At 38.4% G+C, this 23,919-nt stretch overlaps 1 protein-coding gene across 1 annotated transcript in view; it reads right to left on the reverse strand.

Moving 5' to 3' along the window:
* The window catches only part of KIF26B (kinesin family member 26B), a 289,302-nt gene that overhangs the window by 153,720 nt on the left and 111,663 nt on the right, over positions 1–23,919 (reverse strand). The window contains exon 4 of the mRNA XM_061471121.1: positions 14,874–15,040. Within this exon, the coding sequence (XP_061327105.1) occupies positions 14,874–15,040 (167 nt within the window). The remainder of the gene's footprint in view (positions 1–14,873; positions 15,041–23,919) is intronic.

Consider the following 23,919-nt stretch of genomic DNA (forward strand, 5'->3'; position numbering starts at 1 on the left):
TCAAAATTCAAGAATAGTGCTTCATGGCCGAACCAGAGATAAATCTGGATCAGAACACAGCTCTAAAGTCTGCTTTCTGAAAGTACTGAAAAGGTTGTAATTACTTCACAGGTACAATTTCAGAAGTTACCTAGATGTGCAGGAACCTAGATTCCAGTGAGAGTCACTGCTACTCAAGCTCATAAGGGCTTCAATAATTTTTGGAAATCAGTTCTAGGCTCTTGAATCATTCCCATCTCAATGCCCTTGGAAACCTGGTCTGTTCAGCATTTTCCGAATTTGTTTTATTCTAGGAATATATGGTTCTTGTATTCACAATGTACTTGTTATTTTTAACACAAATTAAACCTAAAACTTTTAGTCTGGACTTACTCTTCAGATTTCAGTTTAAACTTCAGCCTAGATCCATGCCATTCTTAAGGATGGCAGTTTCTTAGCAACTGCTTTAATGAGAAAGTCAAAACCTCAGGTTAGGTACCTAACTGCTTATACACAGAGTATAGGAAGATTGAGGCACTTGGCTCAAAACTACTCCAGCCTGGCGTGCTGCAAACATATACACTAACCCATAGGAAGTGCTGAAGACAGATATATCTGAAATAATGCCTTTCCTAGACCCACTTCTGTAACACAGGCCTAGGCTGCGGAAAAGGGAGTCACAAACCCAATTTTCTTCCTGGTTGTAGTCACAAAGTAACACATAATGGCTGGCATCTCTCTTTTCTTTTAGATGTTGCTGCTGGAGGAAGGTAACAGTAGCTACAGCACCTGCCCTGTCCTGCTCTCCGGGTCTAGGGAAAGTCTTGTCCCTTCTCACCCACTTCCAGGGGCCCTGTGGCTTCCACACTCCTCCCTGCACGGTGATGCGTCCTCAGCTGGCTTTATTGGAGTGAGGACCTATTCCACCCTCACATATTATTTAGAGACGATTCTTTGGGTTGTAGGCAATATCATTTTTGACTTTTCAGGTTCAAGGATGTCTAGAATACAGTCCTCAGGTTTTCTCAAGAAATGCACTGACCTCTAGGTTGCTATACAAAAGGCAGGTATATTCACAGAGTACAATGGTGACTCCCTGAGGCACAAAGAATATCTGCTATCACCTCTTCTGTATAAATATTTGTGCATAATTAAGTGCCCTGGCATGACAGTAAGCTTCATTCAAGCACGGAGTAATATTTAAATGCATTTCAGTTTTGAATCTCACTGAGATTGAGTCCAACTCCAGCCATAAAATAAGTAGAATTTTTACATGTCCTCTCTATTTGTTCTATCATACTACTCATTAAGCAAAAATAACGTGCAGAGCACAATGGAAGCAAAAAAAAAAAAAAAACAGTGCTATGCCTGCACCCACGTTTAAGGCATTCTGAAGATTTTGCTTCTGTGATACCAGATGGCAATAATGGGGAACAAACTCTTGCCATGATGTAATACAGTTTCACATAAGATAACAATGCAAGTACTTCTTACGCAGAAATCCTGTTTATAGAAAGGATAAGGCATTAGAATGACAAATGTGATGAGCCAGAAATAATCAAAACAAATTCTGCGTTCCTTTGCCATTCAACAGTTACTCAATCTAATGTGATTATTCATAAAAGGCCCTTTATACTTCTTGCTCAAATTTGTTGACACTTAGTTTACTGATCCTACTGTTTGAATCCTCTGTGAAGGATATAGCCTCTGTGAAAACCCACTAACTCCTCTTCCCTTAGGTATGCCTTACTTACCTTCTCTGACTGATTAATCCTATTGACTCAGGTGTTACTATCTTATCAGTCCATTCTTCACAGATGAACAAAGGAAATTTTATACAAGGGCTGCTCCTATTGCTTATGTTAGTCAAACTTCACTGATTCAGATTTTGCCTCTCCCCAGCAAACCTCGACATCTTTCCAGCTTGCAGACAATTACATTACATACTGCGCACTTGTCTGAAGCGTTTATCTGTGTTGTACAGCTTCTCCGCAGCAGACAGCATGTCGGTGCCTGTGGATTCTCTGAATTCCCAGAGATGGGAACCAGATGCTACCACAACTACGCATACAAAAAATAGTCTCTCCCTATGAAAAAAAAACCCTTGAAGGACTTTATTCAGATTTTAGGAGCCATCAAGTGGAACAGCTGGGATTTTTTGGAGGGGGTTGGGGTTGTTTTTCTCTTTTTTTTTTTTTTGGGGGGGGGGGGGCATCATTAGTTTCATCAAATCAGTGATTTTAAAGCATAGACATTTGCCCCCAAGCCTTTGCCTGCAGATACGATATGGCTTTTATTTCAGCTTTGGCTGCTAAATTCTCCACTTATTTTATATGTCAAAATATTAGGATGTTCTTCTCCCACTCATGACTTATCTGATCTGATTGTGTCAGCAATGAACACCCATCACCTTTGCTGACTGACATCCACAACTTGAGAGACAAAGGAAGAAGTAAAGCACTTACAACTCTACGAAGCCACCTTTTTTAAATGCTATATACTGATGTTCTTTGTGAAACAGACAAGAAATTGATGGAATCCCAAAAGAACAGGAAATCTGTGCATCACTGAAGCAGATGTGTGCCCAGAGAAACTACACATCTTGTTGCCTAAAAAGGCAAAAATTAAAATTGCAGACACTGCAATTTTTAAAAAAAAAAAAAAACAACTCACACATAAGCAACACTGATGTACATCTACAAAAAAAAAAACACAGCAATTGAAAGACTAAAAGACTTGGTTGTTAATCACTCCCAGCTAAATTAAGAAAGTGAATAGTTTACTGCTTTCTTCATGGCAATTTTTTCTTGAGATTTGTAACAGCATTGCCATCTGAAAGAGGAACAGAAATGCTATTCCTCGTTGCTGCACCTTCACACACAAGCGAGTATGTCTTACAACACTGTTAAGTGAGACTATTATGACTCTCTAATTTAGCTTTCCACATAGCAAAAGCAATGGATCTTCCCTACATTAAATCTCTTAAAGTCCCCCCAAAAACTGTGGTTAACTACTACCTTTTTTGTTCGAATATCAATTTTAATTTAAAAAACAGACACCAAAAGAGAACACTCTGCTACCCTTCTTCATTTCAGCAGGTCATTGCCCTTTTCCAAGCATGTTTCCTAAACACGGACATTTCATTATGACTCTGAGTTTGTCTAGATCAGCTTCCTGCCATTACATCTTGACATGCTTTTGTCTGCTAGACTAGAGTCCTCTAGTATCACGTTTCTGTTCCCTGCAGAGGTTCCCTGCACATTGTCAACACATCGCTCTCTAAATCTGTTTGATAAACTAAAGTCAAGCTGTTGGAAGGCAGTTTTCCAAACTTTTAACCATCTGAGTGTCTCTTCTTTAAGGCTCCTCCATTTTTTCAGCATCTTTCTTGACTGTGCACATCAGAACTAGACAGAGTATTCCAGCAGTGGCCATCTCTATTCCTACTGCAGAGTTACACTAACTTCCCAGTCTCTCTTCGTACGTTCTTACTTGTAAAGGTATTCAAGAGTTTCATTAGTCCTTCTTGACCAGAGTGTCCCGCTGTGTACTGATATGCAGCTAATTAAACATGACACACAGATCCTCTCCAGTAAGCACTTCTCGGTACATAAGACCCTAATCCGTAAGCACGGTTTACATTCTTTACTACTGGATTTATGATAGTACATTCGACACTGATGTGACACCTATTGTTGGCCCAGATGACTAAGCAATCTGTTACTAACAACCTTCCCAACACCATCTGAAAGGTTTAATAATATTTTTCCAGTTAGTGCCCTATGGAATTATGTATCTCTACAGAATCCCAACAGGAGCAAAGTCATTTAGCATAATACATAATTCATCTAGTTTAGTCTATTTAATGTATTCTTAATTTGTTTTGCAATGCTGTAAAGTATTAATCAAGAATTCACAGGGTGTTAACCCAAATAGCTCAGTGAAATTCACATAGATTGCATTGTATCAGTTGTACTTTATTAACTAAACATGTAATTATCTCAGGGAAAACATTTCAAACCAGTATGACCAACACCTATTTTCCATAATTCTAAACTCATTGGCAGTATTTTAATTTATTTTTTTTAATTGTATCCTATGGCAGGTATTTTCCTGTTTGCCCTGGATCATGTCATGTCCTGAATTGTTCCTGGAGACCTGCATCATTCCAAATACCACCATATTAGCTCAAAAGGAGAAACAGGCTTTGAACTTTCATACACTGTTGATGTGCTCCATACTGGACAGGTTAGTAACTTAGCTTGCTTACAAATAGCTTGAACAAGAGACACAATGCTGTCCAGTTACTCTCTCTGTACTACTTCCTTTCTAATGAAAGGCTGACTGATTTCTCCCTGCATTTGCATACAAAGAATTATTCAGAAAAGAAACAGAAATAATTTCTGTTTATTTTGCCTCTTCTGTCTTTGCCTAGATTTCCACAGTTTTCACTTATTTGTTATTCTTTCTTAGATTCAAAGAAATTATTGCTGGAATTCTCACTACAGAGTAACTAGCTTGGTTCCTTTCTGTCATGACTATTGAGATAATAAAACCAAAGTTTGCCTCACTATTTATCAGTAGTAGTTTTTAGCCTGGTTACTTAAAGAAATGAGGATGACTAATACACAATCTATGTGAATCTCTCAGACTATGTCCTAAAAGGATTTGAATCCATTGACCAATTTTAACCAATAGAATGGAGAACTTAAAGAAATTAGGTCTCTATCAATTTCTTGAAAATAGACAGCTGAATAGAAAAGGCAGACCCTGTCAACACTTTACTGAAGAAATCACTGACAATTCTTTAATAAACAACAGAAAATACACTTGGCTAAAAAGCCTTTAGAATTCTGCAATCACAAGAAAACCTCTAAAGATATACCACAAAGTCATGAAATCTCAAGAAATGCATTCACAAGGAAAATTGTTTCTGTTAGCTGCAATGTTCCTGTAATGACTTATTTCCTAAATGTGTACACTCATTTCTACTTTTATTCTTCAAAAGGTCTGCCTCCTGAAAGGCAACTAAGTAGTGTCAAACCAAGATGCATGTTAGAAAGCTCAGGAGCCCCTGTCCTGCTGGCAATTCATGCATATAATCCTGAACTTGAGTTATTTAGAAGAGACCAAAACAATAGTTTGATTGAAACATACCAACACACAGAAGCTGTAAGATGGACATCATGTTCAATCTACTGGTGAGCAAAGAGGTGAGGTTCTAATTCTCTATTTGCTACAACCCACCTATGCGGATTGTATATAGGGGTACTGTGGTCTTATCATAGTTAATAACTACATCACAGTGATGCATATATACAAGCCCAACTGGCAGTTGTCTGCCTAATGTTAAATTATCTGGCAATAAACAAATACATCAATATTTAAATCTGTTTCTTTGTTGTAGTTTTTATTCTGTGCGCAAGAAAACTAAAATGGTCTATATTCATTGGTAATTGTAAGAAAAAGCCATTCAGCGGTTGAATAGATTGCTCTCAAGGTTAAGAAAACACTGACTCTTCGAGCAGGTGGTGGAGAACTCTACAGACAGGGTAAATCACAGCTGGAATTTTGAGGCTGCTGGGACAGCACTGTAACAGTACTTCTTGTAACAGGAAAGCAGTAATCAGAATAAAAAGTTTGCCACTCTAAACTTCCAGGTGTTTAGGAAAAAGTCTCGTTACTATGGATTTATGATCTGTTTGCATGAAGGTAAGTTTGATGGTGTTAAAAACAGAGAAAAAACAACTGGTGGAGCATGCAATTTTCTGCTACAGACAGTGCATCTACATCAATTCATCTTTCTCGCTCTGCAAGCCAAGATAGAGACACTGTAAATCAGAACTCTTATGTCAAGATTTAAGGGAAGCAAGAAATATGCAAAACAGTAAATCAATATGAGGTTGCCTATACTATAGTTGGCAGTCACAACTATACTACAAGTCAGAAGATTAATGCTGACCATTCTTACTTCCACTGCCCTGAGAGTAAAAGGCAAGATTAAGCACCAGGAGTCTTTGGTAACAGGTGCTGGGGGATTACCGCATATGCTGCTAGCAATTTTTTTTTTCTCAATGTACATGTCAGGTGCAAGGAAAGGAAGTGCTGAGGGGATGAAATAGCCTCAGTTCTTTTTAATTTTTCCTAAATCAGCAGGGAGCAAGGGGTTCATGTAGCAAGTACTCTAGCACCCCAAAAGCCCTCTTAGAAATTATAAGGCCAAATCTATCCTTAGCTAGCCTCCCCCTTTGCTATCTATTGAAAGCAGCAGCAAATCACAAAATGTGGCAAGAAGTAGAATAGAAGTTGCCTCTGTTTTAACATGGTGTATGGAGAGCAGTAGGAGTTCAGTTTCCATACACCTAGGTACTTGTGTATTGAATGCTTGAAATCATTTAGGAGAATTAGGAATACAGCTCCATCAAAAATTGCCTCCTTCCTTAGCAAACCACTAAAATAATCAGTGCTTCAGTGCCATACCATCAGCATCCAATATTCTTCCCTGCAATGCAAAGCTTTTGTTGGTACACAACATCTAACACATGAGAATCACAACATGAAAAAGGCCAGCACACTCATTTACAGGTCTAAAGCTTATCTGTAATAGCAGCAATCAGTGAGGCATAAACAGAGAAAGCAAAATTTAAGCTATCATCTCAGAAACATCCAACAAATGCCATTGCTAACAACTGAAGACAGAAGTCTCTTGGTTACCTGTTTCTGCCTCCACAGAGGCTGCATAACATTTAGAACTTCTACAGAGCATGTAAATTGCATGCTTTATAGGTTAAGTAGGTGTTTGCATTTCTGGCCCTTTTCATTGTCATATAATCAGTTATTGATTCTAGGACCTGAGAGAGATGGAAAGTTTTTGCTTAGACGCTAATGGAGTTACCATATAATTTCATGGAGTTGTACTTGAGAAAATAAGCAGACAGGGGGAAAAAAAAAAAGGAAGGCAAAGCACACATAAGCATATTGTATTCCTAGATGAATTTTTTAAATCTAAAAATTTGGCATAGTTGATCATATAAAAATTAACAGGGCAAATAAATTCTAGACACAAGTTCACAAACTTGTGTACTTAAAGTAAAAAAGAAAATGATGCAAAGCACTCAAACCTTTACAGAAACAAATTGTAACTAAACCCAGGAATCAGAAAAACTCTAAGATTCTGGTTTTCAGGGAATATATATTAGAAACAATTAATATAATGAACTATACTTGAGAAAAGATATTCATTTAAAAATAAACTTTTAAGCAGAAAAACCTTCATGGTATGTGTCTTTTGCCTTTTAGAACCAGATATTCATAAGATGGAATTGGGGACTGCACCACACAGAAACAACGTAATGTCTCAAAACTTTCCAAAGAACCAAAGAAAAAGGGAGGAACGTGGAGCTTTACTTAGAAAATTACCAAGATTTCACAAGGCTGGTTACACAAGAAACTCCAAATCTTGATGACCATTTTAATAATGATATTATCCAGTGATTGCCATTACCACCAATACAAAACCTACCATGTGGGGCAAGTGCAGATCAGAAAACGCTGCTTGCTGTGCGCAGTGCACAGAAGCAGGTGTAGCATACTTCAATACAGATATAACATCAAAGCAACATACCTTCTGTAGATTGGAATTTTAATTTCCCTGTTCAATGGTCAGTATACTACTGCATAGTAATGTTTTACTTTAAATTGTTCTAATTAATTATTTTTAAAACATGCTTAGTCCAGAAAACGGTATTTGTTAACTTACGGTAAATGCCACTGTACATCTGAGGTGGATTACTTTGATACTAGGAACATGAGGAGGATTTACACCCTTTTCATCAGTTACATGCTTTGAGGCTAAGCAGACGGCATGCCCCTGCAAGTACAGAATTCTACCATAATCTAAGGGTAATTTTAGCTTATTTCATTTTGTAGCACCATGGATCACTTTCAAATTCCTATTTAAAAATCAGGGTCCATTATCTGTATTTTAAGGTGTGAACAAAAGTGATTAATCTTAAACCAACATACAGTGGATCTAATTGGCACAAAGGCACAAATTATTTCTGTTTCCAGAACACCACCAAATTAAACATCACAACTAGATTTCCAACCCAGGTCTAAAAGCACATATATTTTCTTAAGTTTTGGTTTAAATAATGGCAGTGTGCAAGTATCCAAAGATTCCGAGACCATGGGTTTGGACACATGCTCTACACGCTTCATGTTAAAAATAGACCTAGTCTGGAATCTTGTTGATAAACTTTTCTGTAATCAAAAGACATGAACCTATCCAAACAAAAGTGACACAGGTAATAAGGACAGTGAGGCACTGGAATGGGTTGCCCAAGGAAGTTGTGAATGCTGCATCCCTGGCGGTGTTCAAGGCCAGGTTGGACAGAGCCTTGGGTGACATGGTTTAGTGTGAGGTGTCCCTGTCCATGGCAGGGGGGTTGGAACTAGATGATCTTAAGGTCCTTTCCAACCCTAACTGTTCTGTGATTCTATGATAATCTGTCAGCTTTGGGGGAAAAAAAAAAAAAAAGAATCACTGGAAATTGTTTGGGAGCCAAGGTAGAACTACCATACAAAACTAGAGATCATTCACTTACCACTGCTTTCCCTCATCCAGGTGCAGCACTTAAGTCTTAATGATTTTACTGTGCATCAGATCATTGCCTCCACTACTAGACACTGGCTATTCTTGCATGTAGCTTGCACAGTCTTTCCTGTCAGGACATTTTTTGTTTGTTTACATTGAACCATAGAAAAAGAGTATCCTTTATGTGCCAACTGCCAACCTTCTTTCACTTCAGAACAGTCAAGATTCCCTTTTAATTGGCATTTACTTTATACACATGAAATAACACCAATAACATGAAGTAGAAATGGCCTGTTAAGGCTTTCACAGCAATGGGGAGCATAGAAAAGCAGTGACTACGAACACAGATCTCCCACATTTTTGATGAAACTGGAGCAAGTATGAAAAAACAGCCCCTGAAGTTGTGCGCTCAAACCTAGGTGCCAATTTTAAATATTTGTTTCATGGTCTTTCAAGTTGACTGAGATCACTGTGATTGAAATTTAACCTACTAGTCAGTCCCAAGACAGGCTTTGAAGGTAGAAATATTTTTGGAAAATATTTACAGAGGTTTTAAAACTTACTGCCAGCATCCCTATTGAAAGACAGTGTATGGATCTTTTATCATAACATAGTTCTTTTTATGTATTTCTTATGCAGTATATAAGAAGGATGAAAGAAAAGAGTAGAAATTCTAATCAGAGTTGTTAACATATAGTTCTTTAAAATGTCTGTGAGACTGACCACAATTTAACCGTTACATTTACTTTGCTCAGCTAATGAAAGAAGATCCTGTTAGGTTCTGCATAGTTTAGACAGCAAGAAACCAAAATATATTTTCACCTAAGTCTCAGAAAATAATTTTCTCTTAGGGATGTTGAGGTCATCACTCTTTGACATCAAGGACTTCTCAAACAGTGCCTAAACCAGGGAACCACTGCAGGGCTTGAAAGAGCAGTTAGGTCCATCACTCTTCAGCATGAAGTTCATCAGAGTAACTTGTTTAAAACCATTCGAAACTTCAACAGAACTTTCTTCAGAAAGGCACAGAGCATGGGACAAGCAGCTTTCACTCTCTGGCAATGTTCACAGGCTCTTTTCTGACAGCATCTCAGGCCTCAGCAGCACCTGGAATACTCAGTCCAACCCATTTCCTTCTCTTCTAACTGCTGCCTCTCTTCCTTATCTGGGCTTGCTGCACAAGTTCCAACAAATCCTCTGCTGCAATGCTAGGAAAAGTTAATTTTTGTGAATTTGTCCCAGATTTCTGAAAAATTCAAGCCAGGACCTTAAAATGGTATGATTAGTACACAGTCTATACGGAAAAGCCCTCGTGTTCCCGGAATGTAAGTCTTTGATCTTCAACAATTTTTCCCCATAAACAGAAAGATGGTGCAGATTAACGACTTCCATTAAGTTTCAATAAAAATCACATAATATTGCACCTCTAAGGAAGAACAGCAAACATCTAAAGTTATTTGATAAGATGATAGTTTACCATATGTGTGCGAAAAACAGCAAGGCATGAGATTCTGGGGTCTCTAGAGTACTAAGTCATCAAAACAGCACATTGCCTTTAACATGAGGGTCCCACAAAGTGTCCTCATATAAGCTTCATAGTTCATGCAATATGTTCCATATTTTTAAAATAGATTCTCGAAGGATTCCAAGAAGTGGATGGGATATCTGTGGAGCATTCAGCAGTGTTTTGAACACAACATTCACAATACTCCTCGGCAGTAAGGCACTACCTCACCTCCTCCTCTCCCAGCTGCCAAACCACACAGGGATGGGGAATGAGTATTAGACAGGGCTATCAGCGGTTTTTCCAAGAACGGAAGCAACTGTAACTAGAGCTCAACCCATGCCGAGAAGCTACATGTCAGTTACACATGAAGCTAAGGTTTTCTGTTTGCCTGCTTTTCTTCCAGTTCCAGGAAACAGAACTGCATGTCAAATTCTGTGTAACCAATTGAGTTTCGCAGCTTATTCAAACATGAGCTGTTAAGCTGGTTTGTGGCTTCATACAGTTTAAATAGAACAACCAAACTCCTAATACAAAGTCTAGGGCCATCATATTGAAGGAATCCTTCAATCCTCTTAAGTCACTATTAGACCTTCCTACTTCAGTGGTCCACAATATCAAAATCACATTGTGCCTATATTTCACACCTTCCAGTACCTAAAGGAAGCCCAAAAGAAATCTGAAGAGGGGCTTTTTACAAGGGCAGGTATTGATGAGACAAGAGGGAATGATTTTAAGCTGAAAGAGGGTAGATTTAAATTAGATATTAGAAAGAAGTTCTTTTACTGTGAGGGTGGGCAACTGGAACCGGTTGCCCAGAGAAGCTGCGGCTGCCCCATCCCTGGCAATGTTCAAAGCCATGCTGGATGGGCTATAAGCAATCTGGTCTAGTGGAAGGTGTCCCTGCCTATGGCAGGGGGTTGGAACTTGATGACTTTTAAGGTCCTTTCCAACTCAAACCTTTCTATAATTCTATTATTTTGTCTCAAAATAACTTTTTAAAATATCTGGACATTTCTGTGTTTCATTTGAAAAACATGCCTTGCTACATCTTACAACAGTAGCATTGTGTGGCCCTGCTTAGCATTTAAGCTGTTTAAAGACACGGAAAATGATCCCTAGAGCAGATTTTTCAGTCTACTTTCAAGATTATCTATATTCCCTTTAGGCTCAATTCATCCAAATATGACTATATTTGATTTCAGACTGAGGGGGGCTTTTGTTCAAGAAACACTGTTACACTTCCTGATCAACAACAGGAAACAGCTTTGAAAAATGCCATTAAAAATTATCTCCTTCTCAAAAACTTTTACCTTTTTTGAGGTCAAAAGTGAAATGAGCTTTTACAGCCCTCTTTTCTCCTGACACAGTAAAAGCTTTTCCTCTTCAAGAAAGCAACCTTACTGTGACATGGCAAACAAGGAATAGTACCAAGATCCTCAAAACCTTTAGGTATTGTAAGGACAACAGAAAGGTCCTGATCAAGTTTTGTGTTTTAGTTCCTACGCCATGCTACCACCCTTTGAGATACTGTTGAAACTCTACAGCCCAGTCACAACAGAGTTTTATTCAGAAGGGCACAGATGGGAAGAAGTTTAGTACAATGTTCCTTGGCCTGCTACAGCTTTACAGAGACTTCAGAAAGATAAGCAAAAGAAGGACACAAGGCAAGAGGCTGGTACACCTGAGACTGTGATGGCCAAAAAAAATGCAATGCTTCTTATGACATACCCAAACTGGAGGCAAATGCTAACTGATGTGAAAAACCTAAAATGCTCTGCAAGTGATTATTTTTTGTGTAAAGAACCTAACCATTATGTCCCATTCACTACACGCATTCATTTTATCACAAATGTGTACCAGTAACAAGCAAGATGATGCTAAATTAGCATGGACTGGCGGATATCCGAGACAAAAATGATTGATAGCACTGAACAGAAAGGCAAATTTGGTGCTTGTTATTGAAAGTACAATCAATTGAACTCACTTTCTGTGTCAGAATCACCATTAGGAATACATTATTCATACCTGTATCATCTAATATTCATAAGCCTACCAGCAGAGCACTTTGGACAGTTTTCAATGTTTGATCCTTTTAAACATTCACATACTGTCCATCCCATGGGATCCTGTCATATCATGAGCTCTCTTGCAGCGATATCCTGACAAATGACAATTCACAAAAGCTGTGTCCCTTTTAGCTGACTTGGAAGTCTGCCAGCTGTAGATTGTGAAATGTAACAGTCGAGTATTGAGACAACTGAGAAGTCTCCTGGCTTTTCAAAAGATTAAGTGCTAGTGTGGCCTTCAAACACTTCTCCATGGCTCAGTGCCAGCTGTAGGCTAGTCAAGTAAATGTCACTGCTGGACTAGCAGTGCCCAAGAACAGAGAAATTATGAGCTCCCAGTATTCCACTACTGATGTTTTTCAAGTAATTACAACCACAAGTTCCCGTGGATGCCTTGACATTTCCTCCATACTCTAGCATTTTAGTTAATTGGGGGGTTTTCCTGGTGATGGATGACTTTTATATCTGAGCCTCATCTGAGGTTTGCTTTGCTTGTTAGGGAACATAGAATGAAATACTGTAGGATATTATTAAGATTTCAAAAGAATATTTTCTACTTCCAACTTCAGCTTCACATTAGCAAATTTCACTGGCTGTGTAATAATTTCTTACATGCTTACCATTAAAACATCATTATGTGACACACATTCAAAAAAAACAGGCGTAGCTGGTAGTCACCACTCCATGTGCCACATACAATCAGATAAAACAAAAGTTCAGAATTCATAGGCCTGGCATGAATAACTGTACGAATGCTGTAAACAGCATACCATGTTAATGAATTGACAACCACTACCTTCTACTTTGTATTTTATAGTACACACGCGTGGGTTTTTTACACTTCATACCCCAACTTTACAAAAATGCAAATAGACACATAACAGACAAAACAAAAATTAATGAGAAATCCACATTTTTGAAAAAAAGTTGCAGATTTTCTTGTTAAAAGGTCAAGCAGTGCACAACTGACTTGGATTTGCTGCTTGAACTGTCAGCACATGATGTAACTTGAAGTCCAACACAAAACTGACTTATGCAAGTGATGTTATTCTAATTATGCAATACGCCAAACTAAACCAGCCATTTTTGTCTTGCTATATACAGTTTAAAAATAAACAGCCTAAACATGAGAACTCTGCTGGGCCAAGCATACCTAACAATTCACACCATCAGCTAGAAATTAACAGAGTTCTACTTAAAATGCTGTGATTTACACTAGGGATTTTTAATAAATGTAATGAGTTTCCTACATTTCAGCAGAGTGTACTAAGAGCAAATGATCACCCTTAGCATAAAACACTGAAACAATGAAAAACAAATGATTTAAGCCATCTTTTTAAATCAATTCATGCTAAAATATGTGCTAATCTCAATCTGCACTCTAGTTAGATATTACCATATGAGCACATTCAGCAAATTTAATTTGAACTGCCTGCAGCAAATCAAGACCACAGTCATTATTCACACTTGCTATTGCAACGTCACACTGGTAAAGAAAAAATGGCAGAGCTGCCCCAAACAATATTCACTGGGTCTTTTAAAAATCCTACTCTTCATACTTTTACAAGATTCACTTGTGTGACACTCATTGAACATATGCAGTCCTTATGCTGTGAGGGAAAAATAGGAGAAAATATTTCCAGATGTAGAGAGCGCAGCACCTTTACAAGTTTTCCAGTTACCTTTAAAATAAAATAGAATCATGTGGAATTACTAATAGTTGGCTCTCTCAAGGGTACGAACTTAATCTGAAAAAGCTTCAGGCATTCAGTCAAAAGTTCATTCCATGTTTTGAAATTCAGATCTCTCACTAAATTGGACTGGAAGTGCTGTAAAAATAGTTTATTCTCTTGTTATAACATTACTTCCACAACTGTTCCCAAGTCAATCTCCTAATTATTGAAAAGCATTAGAAGACAAGGATAATTTCAATTTTATCAGTTATGTAAGGATTCAACTGGGCTAAAAAGATTATGTCCTGCAAACAGCATAATTCAGTGCAGAAAAATATTTCCTTGTTGATAATAGATATTTGACTTATTAGCTGCTATGCCCATTTCAGAAACCACTTTTGCTGACAAAGTAATATAGACAACAGTAAGATTTTTTTAATGAAACTTCATCCCATCGAACTTTTTTGAAACAATGGCTGAATATTCAACAGAAAGAGTGATCTGAGGCTGAGTTTACACTCTCAGCCTCTCACTGTTTACGATTCAACAGCAGGACAGGGACAGAAACAGACATCAGAAACCTCAGCTTTTCAGTCTGAAAGTGGAAATCTTGAAAATTTCCCTAGATGGAAGTAAAATTCAGCAAAGAAACCTGAAGGTTGCCCACCAAACAGAACTATCCACCTCTAGTTAGCTCTGCAATGAATTGCTTCTCTAAGGAAATTACTTGGATAGGCCCTTCTCATTCAGGAATACACCCCCCTAAAAATATCACTAAATCAGGTATTATTCTGTGAGTGCAGTCACATTTGAAACCAAATCAAGAATTTAAGAGTGATCTTACAGAAGAGGATAGAAGCATCATCCCCATCTTACAGACAAATGCATACAGGTTGATTAAACATTTTCATGGCAATTCTAGTAATTCCTGCAAGTCTGTGACCTATAGCCATGTTTTAACACGTGTGCTGTAGTCTGTCTTCACTAGAGAATCATCTCCTTTGAAAGACATTATGTTTCCAGGGAAGGAAAATCTGATAAATTTCTCTTACCTGGCAAAAAATGATGCTGCCACCGAGGTGCCTGTGGATACTTCACTGGCAACATATGTGCTCTGGGAAGCAGGGAAGCTGTACAAGGAAGGTTTATCTGCATTGTAGCGGTTCAATGCGGCTTCAGTCAGGCCCTCTCGACTAGTCTCTGTCATAAGTTGAGATATCTGAAGACAGAAAAAGACAAAAATATCATCATCTAGAGCTCACTAGCTGACCCCTCTTCATCCCGAGGTGCCTCTGGGTTGCATATGGAGTAAGAGAGACACTTCATTCACTACATCTTTGCTGCTCTGTGAACAAGTTTATTGCTTCTGTCATGCTAATCTACAGTACTTTGGCTCAGCTCTACACTTGCCTGCATTAAAACTAATGGGATAAATTCATCCCGTTACTAATGTCTATGGCTTTTCATTCATATGGAAAAGAAAGAGTCAACCATAATACTTACTCGGTTTTACCTCAGGGTACAAGAGAGACAGCTTAGAAATGTATAAGATATTTATATTTTATTTCAGAGAAAAAAATACATCCGTTTGCCTTTGTAAAATAGCAAAGCCTTTTTGTTGACCTTTCTTCAGAAAAGCCAGCATGCAGCATAGGAAGGAATCCTTTGTGATCCGACTGTTTATCATCTCTCTGGAAAATTGGGATCATTACCACTCACCTTCGTTGGCTTTCTGATAAGGTTTTAAGCACCCCATGATTACATTCTTCCGATGGTCCATTTTTCCCCACATTAGGAAGTCTCATATCAGCCTTTCATTTTCTGGGAGAAGAAGTGAAGTTCAACCAGACTTGACACAGCTCTCCTCAAATTAACTGAAATATCTTTATTGACTTTACAGAAAGCTGGGTTGGCCCTGTTGAAACACCTCCTCAAAATTGTGCTTTCAGTTTCTTGACTATTACATCTGCATAAACTTACAGTGCTGTGATGTCACCTACTGTACTTCATTCAATTCCTAACAACTTCCCTTTCTTCCTTCCCTCGTTTCAACCACAAATAGCTTTTCTTCCCCTGTGCATGTCACAGAATTGCAATATGTGCCTAAAAAGAAGCCTCCCAAATAATGGCTAGCAAGTGTCAAAGGCATAGCTTCCTTTCTGCGGCAAAAAGTTTGCAAGAACCAGTCTTTCACCTGTTCAATTTCAGTTCTCCTGCCTACCCTTGTTACCACATTAACAACAGAATATCTTTGTGAGGCATTCCAAGAAAGTACTCAAGATCATCCTGTAGTTATTTTTCCACTTAGGCTTGCTATACTTCAGCTGTTAAACATTTCAGTTATTAAGGCAAAGTTGAGGACCTGTGATTTGTATGTAGGAGGGGAAAAGACGTGATATGGCAGCATTTTTTAGACCAACTATCAAGCCATCTTTATTTTATAGAGAACTGTTACCCATTCTACTATGGCTAAGAAGATAATCTAAGCGTTTATTCTAATTTTACATATATATTTTTTAGGTCAATCAGCTATAATACTTCAAGAACAGGAACACTAAACTAGCCAGTTTATTTCATGAGGAACCAGTAAAACTGCTGAAAGTGCCCCTACCATGTTAGTCATACGCTGAGCCCTTCTAATTTACTGACTGAAAGAGTAGTGCTTTCAGAACACTGTAGTTGAAATTCTGGACTTAAATCATCTCATATTACTGTTAAACAGGAATTTAGGCTAGCTGCCAGGACACCCCCTAAATTTCCATCATGCAGGCAAACAGACATTAGCTCTTCAGTATTCTGTTAACGTATGTATGTCCACTTGGGGCATCCAATACACTTGAATTCACTAAACAGTAACTCCTCCAATTTTCTGTAACTTTTACTAACTGAGCTATTTAGATTTGCAATGAACTGGAACACAATTCTGCCCTATCCCCTCAAATTAGCCTGAGACGAATTTTATCATCTACCATGCTGGGAACCACTAAGCAGATAGTTAAAAAGCTCTCCCTTCAGAGCAGAGTACACGTACAAACCTAACCTCGTCTTGGCCCATCCAATTCACATAGCTGAAATCAGGGATGGATCATCATTAACTGTTATTGCTGACAATATAACCAGGAAGTGCTACTTGCTTCATGGCAACCTGACAGCAGTTTAAAAGTTGATGAGTTGACTTAGCTGCAATCTCAATTGCAATTATAACCTCCCTGTCTCCTGCCAAATAAAAATTTGCAGCTCCAAATACAAATTTCCACAGCCAGTGCAGCACGCTTCGATTGGTGTCAGCGGATCCCCTAAAGCTGCAAGATGGGGGGGGGGGGGGGGGGGGGTGTGTGTGAATTGAGGCATTTCAGCTGACTGCAAAACAGGAAAGGATATGCATGTCTCAGTGTTTGGGACATCCAGAAAACATTCACCATGACATGGGCACAAAAGCAGTAACTGAACAGTTTGTGTGATTACAGAAACCTTCAGGTCACCCACACCCATATCCACAAGTCCTGTTAATGTGAACAGCACAGAGCGAACAGAGCAATAAAAAGCCTCAAACTGATTATGGGCCTTGTGTGAAAGGTATAACTCTCAAGCTTCCCCAAAAGCTGATTAGATGAGTTCATGAGGTTTTGCATAACTAATTCTTAAATAAAAGCACTTCAAAATAATCAAATACTTACCAACAAAGAGACATTCTTTTAGATTTAGGTTCTTTTAAAAAGATATAAATATAAACCATTTCTCCCTCATGCAGTCAGAGAGAAACAGATTTTAGTCAGCAAATGGAATGTTAATGCTTTTTAATAAATGGGGATGAAGATCTTAAAAAGCCTGTATTTAGGTCAAATTTTCTTATAATAAAATGTAAAGGAGCTGAAGAAGAAACCGGAAATAACCAAACATATTTACAGATTCTGTATTTGTGGAGTACCACACTATCCATAGGACAGAGAGAAAAAAAGAAATAAATAATTCTCACTTTAGGAATTGCGTATACCATGAACAGATGCAGAATGGATTGTTTCTATATAAATGCAGGCTTTTCAGTAGTACTGCTATTTTGTCATGTGTCCTGTACAACAGTCCAAGTATTACAGGGATGGTCAGCTGCTCAAATTGAAAGCTGCAAAACATCCATATGGTACTGACCACCAGAGCCTGCTGGAGAGGCAGCAGCTCTCCCTCCTGCTCATTCACACAGCTTGCTTTGTTGCACAAAACGGGAAGCTACTGTTGACAGTGATATTGATGTATTATCTGTGAAATGCAGCATTCCACTGTAAACAGCCATGTCGGAGGGTCCTCCCAGTTGCCCTGGATGGACATTCATAATGGGGTATGTTGGGCTTGTTAAGCACCCTCTTGATCCTAGGGGTCCAGGAAAACACTATGACTGCTTTTCTTACCCATGCTGGAACACCTCCTGGGCAAAAATCCGTTTCTCAGTGTGAACTCTCTCATAACAAAATTTCCAAATGCACATACTGTCTGTTCTAAGGCTCCACTGATTTACTGTTTGCCTCAGCAGGGACGCTTCCTAGCTGAAAGCATATCATAAGGATACCAAAATGGGAACACACTTTATTTTACCTAACACAAGATATAGACAAATTACAACAAAAAAAGAACTTGCTTAAGCCACAGTCCAGGACCAACTAATCCAGAAATGGTTTCCAGTTTTAGCAATTGCTTACTTTGTCTGGTAATGTGGGATTTTTGTCTCCAGAAGCAATGAAAGCTGAAATACTTCCCTAAATTTCAAACATTCTGCTATCACTTATCTGGGATGCCTGCAACATCACTTGATGTTATTATACAGGTAAAAGCACACAGAAGTACCTTGTGATACTGCAGCACTCATAACATCAAACAAAACATCAGGCTTTGCTTGAACAAGTTCCTCAAGTCACTTTGGTGCTATCTTATATATAAGCAAGAATAGGACAACAAACTGGAACTTTATATTTAATTATGGAATTGTTCTTTGGTCATGCAGCCAGCAGAGATGAAGGGCAAAGACAGTGCTATGCCAAATTCTGGGCCAGGCTGAGAACCTTTTTTGCATCCAGTACTTATCAGAGTATTGTTTATACCGTACAAATTTGTTCACCTGGGTCAATTCACAGGCTGAGTACCTCACGAGAAGTATGCCCATGACATTTGACTATTAAATGCTCATCTATTCTCAGAGTTCAATACATATACATAAAGTAGGGGGCAGAAAGAAGTCCAGATTATTCATATATCTAGAGATTACTGAATTCAAGTAAGTTCTATTACACTTATTTCTTTTGCCACATAGACTGGAGAGCATAGAAATCATTTAAACTATTATACCAAACTGAAGAGTGGGCTTTGGAGGTAATCTTACCATCTCATTTACTCAGTCCTCCAATCACAGCACTAAATTATCCCTTCCTCCTCTGACACCGGTTGCTGAAATTTACACATACACAAACTTGAGTAATGGCACCAGGATGTATCAAGCATAAAAATACTCACAACAGAGGTTTCCATAGCTCTTAGAGAATTTCTCTCTTTCCCCATCCCAGTTCAAGTGACACAGCTGAAAATTACACTTTGAATGTTAAAAAATTTGAGCTTTTTTTTTTATTTTTTTCCCCTTCAAAGCATATGCCTGGCAAATACAGTTCATGTAGATCTGCCTCTTCAATGTCACTGTCTCTCTCACTACTACTACTACTAGGAGAGCAGTAACTCTCCTGGATTTAAGGGGAAAAGAAGAATCAATTCCGCAACTCATTTTCCCTTCTCTTCTGTGAGTACCCACATAGTATATACATGAGGCTTAAGGTCAGTTAATAGGATATACTTCAAGAAATTCCTTTATTGAATTGTTGGCAGCTCATCACTGCCTGGAAAAGCAACAAAAAAACAAAGCATGGAAAAATGCAACCTTTCATGCCTCAATAAAAACCCTTTAAGTGCACGCTGAACAAGACAGATATCCCTCCCAAGGCCCTTTTTTTATCCTGTCTCATAAAAGCAAGGCATCTATTAAGCTCCTCTTTCACTGCTTTCTGACAGTACATAGCAAGAGCTGGTGATAAGTAATGATTTAAATTCTTTCTTCATAGGAAAAAGATGGCTCTGCAATTAAACCACAGGTGTGAATCAGGCAAAATTCTCTTCCAGTTAAAGCGTCACTCTACATATAAGATTTGCCATCATGCAGTATGAGATTAACTGTATTTACATAAGGGTGTTTTACAACCAGGTTCAATAATGTTTCTAAAGCTCCTGAGAACCCCAATTGAAATTACTGTACAAATGGAAGTTAGCATTTCTGAAACATGTGAAACACCCTTTGCTCTGGATGTAGTGAAGCATTCAAGAGCAGTCCCAAAATCTGGCCAATGACTGATGAATGAACTGGATACACAGAAATATATGAAATGTAGCCATGTCTGAAGCCAAATTCAAGGTACAAATCTGTGTTCAAATTTGCTATAAAGCAATCCTCAGTGTCCAGAGATCCTAATCTCAGGGGAGAAGCTCACTAGCAAGAAGCTGCTTAAGGCAGAAAGCTCTCTTTCATAAGCACACACACTCATGAATGACTTCTTTGGCAATCCACTTTTGATTCAGAACAGCTCCGAATTTTCCTCCCAGTAAATACTGATGAAATTACTTCCTGGTTTATTTTAGACAGCAAATCTCTACATTAGCAGAGAAAAAGGTTCTTCTTGAAGACCCCCCCTTTAAAAGGTAAGCTGAAGGAAGCTTTAAAGGATACTTTTCTCAAAGCTTTAGCCACCAAAAACATCATAAATACTTATAAACCTGCTTATAATACAAGCCTACCAGCTTAATTTCAAGTTTTCCATTACGCATAATAAGGTGTTCTGGCTCTTCTAAAATAATAATCTTTTACCTTCTGTCCAACTCTTTTTGACTCATCACCGTTTACTTTCAGTCATAACAAGATAAAGTTATTCATCCTGTCTGGCTCAAGGAGCCTGGTTTCAGGCTTATGGGAGTGATGAAACAAGCACTAGGAGAGGCATCTCACTGTACATTATTCACGTGTCCTTCTGACACATGTATAGAATATCAACTCTTGTCCAAGCACTAAGAGACCCTGGTTTTCCTGGGCTTGACCTACTTGTAGCAATTCTTACAGGCTGAGACAAGAACTCTAATTTACAAATTAGTTTTGAAAGCTGAAATTAAAAAAATCATTCACTTCCTTTGACGTATAGGAGTTCACATCTGATGTGACAGCATGGTGGAATACAGACAAGAGAAAAATCTTAAGTGTTCAGTAAGCTGTAGTACTTCCCAGCCATTACAAATTTCAGTAGAATTACAGTAACTTGCCTATGGGAAACCATCAGAAAACAGATCAGGAGCTGAGCGGTCTCTGCTGAAGAGACTTCTTGGATTAATGAAGGAAGTATTGGAGCTCTACTTCACATAGAGAAGGCATCTCTTAGCATGTTAATGTATCAGTAAGTAGTAGATCCTCTTCCCACAATTTGGCTATATTATCTGAGCCCTTCTGTAAATACTGACTTCATCCCTTTTGCATAACATGGAAGTTCTGCACTCAGTTTTGTGCAGCATAAATTTATGTATCATAGCATTCAAAGGACAAGGTGACAGCTGGGATCCACTGTGTTCAGTGCCAAAAAAAAAAGGGGGGGAAATGTGGATAATTTGACATTTACTATATTTCATTTTTATGATTTGAGAGTGTTGTTGGGAGAGCTCAGAATGTGAAAATAGGAAAGGGAAATATGTAAGAGTCAGTTTCAGATATTGTTGTTAAACACAGCTTTAAATGTTTTGAGGTAAATCTGGTAGAAATTTACTTGGCCACCATTAAACTGACCTTTGAAGGTCCCTTCCAACTCAAACTATTGTGATTCTATGATTCTATGAAATGGGGGGTTGGGGGTAAAGGGGTAGAGAGAAAGAGGAATCTTGTGCTGTCAACACAACTACCAAATTAATTTTAACGCATCCCACAGCAAAAAGGAACAATTACACCATTTAATGAGAGCAACTTGAAAGTAGTAGGGCTTTGATAAGCCCATGTTCTTTAATATACCACAGAGTACCAAGGACATACTCTGCATCAGTCACTAATCCCTCACTACAACACAGGTGACATTTAAGGAATTGTTCAGGAAAAAATCCACCTTTAGAAAAAATAATTTTTAAACAGTAGCAAGTTCCTGTAGCTTAGGGCACTGGCATAGTCTCATAGCATCTTGCCATTTGCTTGTGACCTTTTTCTCTCATAGCAGAATACTAAGCTGCTATAGCTCAAGATCAGTGCAACTGCTGATAAAGACATGGTGCGAACAAGAGCAAGACAGCAATTCCTGATAGTCCTTTCGTGTCAAAAGAATATGTTCTATGAGGAACACGCTGGAAAAGGACATGCATAATGTCTGCTGCATTCAGGCTCTTTCTTGGATGTATACATACCTAATAACTGCCTAGCAAAGGCTACTCACTATTTACTGTGAGGACTGAAACTTGGGGGGGAGGGGGGGGGGGTCCTCGGGCATGCTTTGCTCCTGCTTTATTCAAATTTGCACACAAAATCTGCAATAGTGATCTAGCAGAAAGGGCTACCATAACAGCACATCATTTGTGTCTAAACACAAAACAGCACACCTTAGAAACAGTGAGGGGTTTTAACAGGCAAATCTCTGGGATGGCAAGAATGCTGATTATGCTTTGTATTTCACAAATAAAAGTCAGATTGTATTTAGCATAAACTACTTTTACTTAAACATTACTTAGTTATTGTGAGAGCACCTAGAGCTTAATTGCAAGCTCCAGCTTCTTGCTGTCCAAAAGAAATATGACCTTTGACTGTTGCAGGCACCTCCCACATCCCTCTAAAAACAAGATGCTATTTAGCACAGATCTAGCGCATTCCTCAGAACAGATGAAATTCCAGTTGCCCAGATGTGGGCACATCCTCCCATCAAAGCTGTTATGAAACAGTTCATTCCATTTCACTCTCAAGAGCTAATGCCATTAAATAGAATATTTTACAACAAATCACTGAATCTCTTAAGATCAGCTACTTAAAGGCTGACCCAACAGCTGATCAGACATCCAAATAATGGTGGATTTCTTTACTGTAAGACATTTTCCTCTGATTCTTTCTCCTAAGAGTTCTACCTTACAAAAGAGTAACTCTGATTTTTTTTATTTATGCTATATTTTTCATTGCAAATAACAACACAATTCTTTCAGCCATCCGGTATTCTCCCTCTTACTTTCATGCATTCACTCAGTGCACATTCTTGCCCTAGCTTTTGAACTGAAAAGCAAAGCAAAACAGACAAAACCAAAACCATACAGCAAACAGTACTGCCTGACAACCTGAGTTACTTCTTGAGTGCACTCTCCTCAAAACCAAGTAAGAACAGCACTGACAACAACGAAAGCTTTACCATAAAACAGGAACTCTGCACTATTAAGCCTATGACAATGGTTCATTTATTTGATCAACAAATTCCCATACAGGCCATAATTTAGTAAATAAAAGTTGATGCACATTCCCAAGCAACCCCCACCACTCAGATGTGAAGTACCTAGGCTCATTTTGATTCGGCTTAGAAATGAAGTCATTTTTCTTAGTTTGCCAGTGCCCTCGTGAACTAAATAATCCATGAGCAACCTTGTCTAGTGGAAGATGTCCCTGCCCATGGCAGGAGGGTTGTAACTGGATGATCTTTAAGGTCCACTCCAACCCAAACCATTCTATGATTCCCAGTTGGCATATTCCATTATTTATTCTCCAAACGAAAAATAGGAACAACAGCTAGCAAAGAGAGGTTCTGGTCTCAATTTTGAGTGTCTAGGCATTTCAACAATGTAAAAAGATACGGTGCAGCAACACAATAAAACTGCTTGCTTTGTCATCAAGAAGACAACAACAACATGGCAATCTGTGTGAAAGCTGAGGCTGCCTTTAACTTTCAGGGTTTTTTTAAACCTACTTTTATGAAGTTGTGAATTCTCTAAATTGCCTGTATATCTTGCTGCTATGTTATAAAGCTGTGCAGCTGGAAATTAATTGGATCTTTTTCTACTATGACTTTTTATTGCTAT

The sequence above is a fragment of the Pezoporus flaviventris genome, unplaced genomic scaffold, assembly GCF_033815535.1.
Source record: "Pezoporus flaviventris isolate CSIRO_AGI_PZ_B2104156 unplaced genomic scaffold, CSIRO_AGI_Pfla_v1 ptg000066l, whole genome shotgun sequence".
Classification (NCBI taxonomy): Eukaryota; Metazoa; Chordata; class Aves; order Psittaciformes; family Psittacidae; genus Pezoporus; species Pezoporus flaviventris.